Source organism: Typopeltis vanoorti, chromosome 11 (assembly GCF_054136105.1).
Source record: "Typopeltis vanoorti isolate ZY-2024b chromosome 11, IOZ_Tvanoo_1.0, whole genome shotgun sequence".
Taxonomy (NCBI): domain Eukaryota; kingdom Metazoa; phylum Arthropoda; class Arachnida; order Uropygi; family Thelyphonidae; genus Typopeltis; species Typopeltis vanoorti.
Window position 1 is genome coordinate 120,031,612 of NC_143559.1, and position 9,132 is coordinate 120,040,743.

At 35.3% G+C, this 9,132-nt stretch overlaps 1 protein-coding gene across 1 annotated transcript in view; it reads right to left on the minus strand.

The window, feature by feature from the left end:
• The window catches only part of LOC150102003 (SEC14-like protein 2), a 166,551-nt gene extending 158,151 nt beyond the window's left edge, over nucleotides 1-8,400 (minus strand). The window contains exon 1 of the mRNA XM_090399949.1: nucleotides 8,347-8,400. Coding sequence (XP_090256075.1) covers nucleotides 8,347-8,400 — 54 coding nt within the window. The remainder of the gene's footprint in view (nucleotides 1-8,346) is intronic.
• Between the last annotated feature and the right edge of the window lie 732 nt (nucleotides 8,401-9,132).

The following is a 9,132-nucleotide window of genomic DNA, read 5'->3' on the forward strand; positions in this document are numbered from 1 at the left end:
TAATGCTAATTTAGGTAAGTTATCTGATCTAGCTATGTGGTCCAGCCATCAGAGCTGTTTCTGACATATTTTAGTGATGATATTTTCTTGTGTTCTAGCAATGGAGTGGATTTTCCTTCTAACCTCATCATTTTTTGTGTGTGTGCCATACATAATATCTTCAAAAGTTTTCTGTAGCACTTCACCTCAAAGGCCAATAACCTTTTCTCATCTTCCTTTAGCAATGTCCAATTCTCACATCCGTACAGAAGATAGAGTTAAAAAGGATGTCAATGAGGTAGTCTTTTAGTCAGCTGTATTTTATTGTCCTTCCAAAGTGGTTAGAATCTCTGAAAGGCAACAGTTGCTTTAGCAATGTGTGCTGTAATGTCACGTTTAGAACAACCATTTCTGTTTTGTAAGGTTCCCAAGTAGGTGAATCGTTCTACTACTTCCAATTTTTCATCATTAACTGAAATTTTCATAACGTTATTGCCTGAAGGCATAATTTTTGATTTGTGAATGATGTTCTTTAATCCATATTCATATTCACTAAGTGCCTTAGAAACTCTTAATTCTTGTAACTGTTGTTCATTCTCTGCTATTAGGTCAATATTATCAGCAAATCTGAGATTAATGAATTTTTTGCCACCAACTCTAATTCCAATACCACTGTTTACGAAGGATAAGTTTATTATATATATCAAATAAAGGTTAAAATGCACAGCTGAAAGCATGCAGCCTTGATGCACACTTCTTTCCATTCTCATAGGTTTGCTGTGGTCACTAATGATTTCTATTGACATTTCTAAGGAAGGGTAAAGAGTTTGAATTAGATGCACTATTTTATCTATTTCATATTGGTTCAGTATTTCCACAATGCCTCATGCAATACTGAATCAAAGTCCTTTTGTATATATATATAAAATTGTGACATAGTATTTTATTATGTTCAATATATTTTTCTCCAATGAGATGTATTGTAAATAAAAAATCAATTATACTCCTGTTTTTACAGAATCCTGCTTGGTCCTCTGAAAGCCAAGAGAGTAAGTTTAAGAAAATTTTGCTTGGATGACTGACAGTTCTATAATTGCTACATTTTATGATCCCTTTTTTAGTAGGAATAGGAATCAGAACAGAGGTGCATTAATCTTTAGGTCATGATTCATTGTTCCACAGATCTTTGCAAATTTTGAGCAGGGCGTCTATGACTGGTGATTTTCCCATCTTCAAAGAATTAACTGCTGCTTCTGCTCCTTCTCTTAAAGTAGGGAAGTCTCTTTCATCCAATGTCATTTGTATTATGACTTCAAGGCTTTGATTATTAAGGCTACTGTCTTCTGAGAAAAGGATAGCTGAGTAATCATGCCAATGCTGCAAGATTTCATTGTTTCCAGTCAAAAGCTTGCCATTTTCATCCTCAATTGACCAATTTGTGTTAGTGAAGAGTTTTATTAATCTCCTTATTATTTGGAAAGCACTTCTAGGGCTGTTTCTATGTGCCTCTTTGATCTTTCCACATTCATTCAGAATCCAGTTGGTTTTAGCTCTGTTTTGTTTATTTTGTTTAGTTCTTTATATTTTTCCTAGCTTTCATTATCCTTGTTTATAGTGGATTTTAAGGTTCTCCTTTGATCCCATAGTTGTAAAATGTCTTCAATCCTAAAACCCCTTTAAAGCTCTTATACGTTTCTTTCATGACCCCCTCCCTGTTTTTTTTTTTTTTTGCCTATCAATTAGTCTTTGAAACCTACAGATCTTTACTCTATCCTTGTAATATAGTGAATTCTACAGAGCTGCCACCATGTTGTCTTTGAGCTGCTTTATACTTTCCTCTGCTTCAGCTAGAGAAGGTTTAAATATTTCTGGGTGACAAGTATGATAAGTATTCTGTTTGAATGACTCAGCAGGTTCATCACACTTTAGGAGTTTGTTAAAGTACTCTTTCTACCTGTTTACCATTTCTTCTCTAGTGGTAGTATTTGTCCATTGCTATTGTTGATAATGTTGTTTTCATATGTAAGCCTATGTTTTTTTGGTTTTTAATTTCATGGAAAAATTTCTAGGATTATTTACTGTAAAGCATTTCTGGATTTCTTCAATCTGTTTATGTAAAAATTTTCTTTTCTGTTGTCTTATTTTATTGGCTTCCTTGCTGCTCTCTTTGTATCTCTGAGTGGCATAAACATCAGATGGGTTATTAAGCCAATTGCTTCTATATTTTTTTCTCTTTCCTTACTGCCAGTTGACATTCTTCATTGAACAATTTTTACACTGTATTTTACTTTGAATTCCAACTGAGTTTTCTGCTGCTACTTTTATGTTATCCTTGATATGACCAAATGTTTTCAATATTTTCATTCTCTTCCAGTTGCATATTTGTCAAAGTCTGTTTTAATTCATTCATATTTTATTCTCTCTTTTGTTTTATCTAGTTTGTTAATATTGTATCTCAGTTGATTTTGTGTGTGCTGAAAAATATTTGCTGTTTATTTTAATTAAAAATAGCACCCATTAGAAAATGGTCACTATCACACTCAGCTCCTGTGAGGCTCCGGATATTCTGAATGCAACTCCTGTCTTTTACTGATTATGATATGGTCTATTTGACTGAATGTATGAACATCAGGAGATTTCCAGGTTTGTTTGTGTATATTCTTCCTCATAAACATAGTGCTTATTATTAAATTTCTGGATGCTACTAAATTAATCTTTCTCCATTAATATTTGTCTCTTCATGAAGGCTTTCGTTTCCAATAATTTTTTATATACTACTTCTTTTCCAATTTTTGAAAATGAAATTGCCTAATAAAATGACTACATCCTGTAGGGGAATTTTTTTCTAGGATTAATTTTTCAAAGCTTCAGATCTACAAAACTTAAATATGGATCTTTGTTATATTTCCATTGTGGAAAAGAAACTTGAAGACCAAGCTGGGTTCAGGCCAAATAGAGGTTGTCAAGATCAGATTTTTCACTTTAAGCAAAGAGTTGAAATTGTGGGAATATGACATATATGACAAGGTGCTATATGAATCACATTATCAAAGAAAGTGGAATTAGGCCTGATATTAGAATTGGAGATGTCAAACTTAACTCTTTGCTTTATGCAGATGATAGTGTACTCCTAAACACATCTAGTGCAAGTTTCCAGGATTCTCTAAATTAAATAATAGCTGTAACAAATATGACATGAAAATCAGCAATAAAAAAGATCAAAACTATTAAAATAAGCAGAAGCAAAGAAAACTCCAGCTGCATTCTGAATAGAGATCCTATAGAACAAGTAAAATATTTCAGCTATTTAGGAACAGTTTTCAGTGAAGATGGCAGGTTAAATCTGGAAATAGCAACAGAATAAGCAAAACTGGTATAGTGGGTAGCTAGCTGAATAAATTTATATGGAATAAGAGAAAAATTAGCCAAAACACCAAACTAGCAATATACGAAATAGTGTTCAAATCAGTTTTATGTTATGAATCTGAGAGCTTGGTTAGAAATAAAGCACTTCAAAGACTATGAAGAGTTCTGAGAAAAATTAGGAGTGAAATGATGCATCAATAGCAGAATCATATTAAAAATGAAGATATCAGAAAGGAAAGTGACACTATTAGCATTTAAGAATATGTCAGCAGAGCTAATCTAAGGTGGTGTGGCCACTTAGAATGAATGAGGAAAGGTTAGCAAAACAGATGTTAGATGGCAGGAAAGAAATCCAGAGGAAGACCAAGGTCTAGGTGGACTAATTCAGTCAGAAGTGCCATAGAAGCATGAAATGCTAGATACGACAATATTGGAGTGCTCACAAGTAATACTCATTTGGAGGAAAATAGGACATTAATAATGTAAACTTAATTATGCAGTGCTATTATAGTAACCTGAACACCTCTTAGGTGTATGTATCAGGAAATTGGTGATAATGATTTCCATAATTTTTTGATTTTGTCTCAATTTAAATTTGTTCTCCCATATCTGGACTGAACCTGGCTTGTTCTTCTACAAGTTTCAGTTCAACAATTCTTCTTAGTTTCTTCTCAATTTTTTTTTATTTTACTCTCATGCACAAAAGGTTGCAAACCTATAGAGCATTAGCACAAGTGTTAAAGTTACAGTTTTTTAAACACATTTTTATTTTTACATAATCCAGAAACTAAACATGAAACATTTTCAAGCTCTCCTATAAGTGAGGCATTAGTCTCATAGGAGCAATTGATCTATCTTACAGGTATTTACATACACCCATATCCAAAGCAGGATTCAATCCTGCAGCCTTGAGCACTCAACTAGTGAGACCAGTACATTAAAAAAATTCCTCTAATTTTTTAAATTATTTTATTTCCCTTTTTTAGAATAAGGAATATGATTACTATTACTATTATTATGGGTGACTCCAGGGAGTCGTTAGACTCATCGAGGGAGGCCCTAAACATCATGTCCACACAACTATATGACATTCTCACAGTATCTATCATACCTTGCCTTGAACTCACTCACCGTCATAGCACCCACAATAGACTCTGGCAGCTTATTCCACTCATTTACCACTCTAAAAGTAAAGAACCCAGCTCTAACACCTCTGCTAACCACGCTCTTGCCAAGCTTCCATAGGTGTCCCCTAGTTCTCCCACCAAAAGTCCTGATCTCAAAAATATCCTCTGAATTAATCCTATAGAAACCCTTTAGCAATTTGAATGTCTCAATCATATCTCCCCTTTTCCGCCTATCAACTAATTTCTGCAACCCACAAATCTTCAACTTGTTCTCATATGGTTCATTCCATAGACCTGCTATCATCTTAGTCACTAGCCTCTCGATCCTCTCCACCTCCTCCCCATCAAGAAGGAACCTACGTGACCAAATCTGGGCACAGTAGTCGAGATGAGGTCTTATGAAGGCTCAGTACAGAGGTACAATAACTTGCTTGTCTCTGCTCGTCAAGGTATTTTTCAACAACCAAGTGAGTTGATGAGCTGATTTAGCTACTTTTGCAATGTGCCCCGTAAACTTCATCTCCCTATCCACCAACACTCCCAAGTTCCTAGTCTCATCAATCTCCTGGAGTACAGTTCCACCAATGTGGTATGCTGCTGCTAATCTTTTCACCCCAAAATGCATAACCTTACATTTTGGCACATTAAATTGACATCCATTCTCCTTAGCCCAGAACTCCATTCTATCCAAGTCGTCCTGCAAGATTTTGACATCTTCTGCATTCACTATTGTCCTACCCAACTTTGCATCATCAGTGAAAAAATGAACTGTTCCTCTTAGATCCTTTCCTATATCGTAATAGCAGTGGTCCAAGAACAGAACCATGCGGCACACCACTAGTCACAGGCTGTCTTTTGGACTCTACTCCTGAATAAACTACACTTTGATATCTCTCCATAAACCACCCACCTATCCATCTCACCAACCCTATATCCATTCCCATATGTTGTAGTTTATGAATTAGAATTCCATGTGGTATCCTGTCAAATGCCTTAGCCAGGTCCAGCAGTATCACTGTAAACCCATTACCCTTATCCAGTTCAGCCGTCACTGTGTTATAAAACTTGAGCAAGTTACTGAGGCATGATCTACCCTTCACAAAGCCATGCTGTTCCCCATACAGTATCTCATTTTCATCAATCCATTCCTGTATTTTTCCCTTGACTACTTTCTCCAAGACCTTGACAACAACTCCTGATATGCTGATCGGTCGGTAATTTGCAACTGTAGTCTTGGATCCTCCTTTATGCAGCGAAACCATTTTCCCCTCTTTCCACACCTTCGGGACTAAACCAGACCCGATACTCAGATTAAACAACATGGTCAAGGGCACTGATAATTCTTTAGCCGCTTCACGCAAGACCCTTGCCAGTATACCATCCAATCCCACAGATGTATTCACATTACAGTTCTGTAATAGACTATTCACCTCCACTTCATTCATCACAATTCCCAAATAAACTAATGGTTCCTTCATTTTTTCAATGTCACCACCTGGATGATATACTCTTGCAAAGTGCTAGCTCAGTAACTCCACTATATCGACTGATTCAGTGATCTCCTTACCATCGTCATTCCTTAAAATCATTTTGCCGTGTAGTTTTTTTTTTTTGCTTGCAGCATATTGAAAGAACTGTTTGGGATTCTCTTTAGCTTGCATAGCTAATTTCCTTTCATAATCCGCTTTCGTTTTTTTTTACCACACTCGTTACCCTTCTGGCCTGCACTTTATACCATTCGTGTGCCTGCAGGTCACCTTTCTCTTTAAATTTCCTCCACAGTTGTTTCTTTTTTTGCAGCTCAAGCTTAATGGTGTTATTCATCCATTTAACCTCTACTTATTTTACTATTCGGACCCTAGGTATACAATCAGCCATAACCTCCTGTAAATGCTCCTTGACCACTTCCCATGCTCTATCGACATCCAGCCCTTGCAGTTGTACATGCCATGACACCGATCCAAGCAATCTCCTAAGCTTGTCATACTTGCCAGCATGGTAATTCCACATATACCCTGTCTTAATCGAAAATTCCACACCTTTAGCCACCTCCCAGGTTAAGACTTTATGATCACTCTCACCAATAGGTGGCAACATGGTCATATTCATTACAGTCAAATTCTCAGATGCTATTACCAGGTCAAGCACTCTCACACCCCTAGTATTTTTAATTACATGCTGTCTCAGATAGTTATCCCTTAATAATTGAATAAAATCCATTTCCTTCCTCACATGTGTCCTCTCCTCCTTCCAATCAATGTTACCATAGTTGAATCCCCCATAATAATTACCCTCCTTCCACTCATTTCATCAATTTGTTTATGCATACTGTCTTCATCATCTATTCCATCACCTGGTCTATAGCAGCACCCAACTGTATATTTTGTTCTGCCAGTCTCAATCTCACACCAAATAGCCTCAAATGAGCTCTTTTCACTATCCTGCGATACAACTTCAATTCTCCTTGGCTGCAGTTCATCAGCTATCGTCAATAACATCCCTCCCCCTATTTTATTCTCTCTGTCCCTCCTAAACACACTGTAACCTACACATTCTATCCCACTAACTATATCATCTTCCGTAAGCCATGTTTCACTAATGCCAATAACGTGTGGCCAGGAAGAGCCAATCAAGGCCAAAAATTCTTCCTTTTTGTTCCTAATACTCCCGGCATTAGTATACATGAAATGCAGTCCCTTTGTCGCACTCCTATCTTGATGCGTTATTCTATCCCATTCCGATTTTTTGTCCTTAGTACTGGCTCGGGTACATTATATACATTCTTACACTCAACTGTCTCACTGATGTCTGCATATCCACTCCCCCCCCCTCCTCCTTGGTAGTTCTAGTTTCTCTGGTTCTGCACATCCATTTTCACTTCATTCAGCAACAACACTTTTTCCAGTCTCCACACACCAAATCCATTCAAATGCAGTCCATCCATCTTGTATAAATCCTTTCACCCATAAAACTCATTCCATATATCCACGAATTCCACACCACACCGTCTGCATAACCTGCGCATAATGTCATTTGCATTATGGCCCTCCTCCTAAACTCCTCTCTGTCATACCGTGGCAACAGACTCACTATTCTAACTCTGTCACTCTTTTTTTTCGCTACCTTTAACAATACTTTCAAGTACTCTCTGTTTTATTATGAAAGATGAAAGCTGCAATTATGCTATTTAGTCTTATAATATTTACATTATATCTCATTGTCTTATTAAAATTAAGACAATGAAATATAATGTCAGTATCTGTTTATTTCTTCCAATGCAAATAATAACTGATCTTATTTGGTTTGATGAAGAAAATTATCCTTTTGTTGGTAACTATATTAAATTGTATATCTTCACGAAAATATAAAAATTACTTCAAAAAAATTCAGAGATTTATGTAACATGATTGAATTAAATTTTTTGTACATTATATCGATGTTTATTTTATACAAGTTATTTTTATTATTCGTTCTGCTGGGCGCTCATATCTGGATTTATTAACTTCAGTTGCAAACCTGTCCGCGCAAGCAATATAAGTGGCACTTTGAATTAACAATTGCGCTGTTTTAAAATTAGCTGTGCTCAGAGCGACTTAGAATTGCTAATTTAATACCATGACTATAATAAAAAATACACAAGTATTCCCTTCTAATCAGAACTTCGACATTACAACCACTCTTTCTCGTCTGCCACTAATATTTTATGCTCATTATCTTCTCTCATCTTTCCAGTGGTTCTATAGGCCGTATTACGACAACAGTAAACGTCTATTTCGGTTTAGAAAAGGCAATGCCATATAGGACTACAGACAACTCTAAACAGTTCTATGTGGCATGTATATTTCATGCTTTTTGTAACGATGAAATTACTTACTTCATCCACAACTTTTATCTGCTCCTCCGTGAGGTCTCCTATTCTCCCACTCATCTCGTTAATTATTTAAACAAAAGCTGAAAAATTTCCACTGTGTAAATTGTTGCTATCTTTTGCTTTGCTGGTTCCCTAAAGAATGTTTATGCGATATGATTTTAAGTAAACGGCAACCCCTTGTAATATAATATCATTACAATCCCTAAAACAACAACAAATTCAATAATCGTAGCCTCGGCCTTTATTGAATAACTGCCAGGCTGAATGAATGACCTCTTTCGAGGGACATTTACTAGTAGCGCCCTCATTCAGTTCAGAATGTAATTATCAAAGGTTAAACAGCTTCTCAGACTCTTTAATAAGGATCTTCAAGGGTGTAAATTATTATTCTATCCGATAATATGTTAGCGACATCATCATTTCAGCCTTGTTAATGGGTAATTTGTGCTTGTGATATTTTATTATATTTAAATCCTTTATATATATATATATATATATATATATATATATATAAATAAATAAATAAATATATATATATATATATAAAGGATTTAAATCAAACACTTAATCACAAAAAAGGCCTATTTCGTTTTAGGTAAATGTGAAAACTTCTCTCTAGCATATAATAATGACCACTTAGAATACCTAAAATCATTACAGTAGAGTTGCATTAATAGTTTAAATATATTGTTTGCTACATATTTTACAGTTTAAATACTGTATATTGCATGCTATATATTTTAAAGTTTAAATACTGTGTATTGCTTACTACATTTTTAAAGTTTAAAT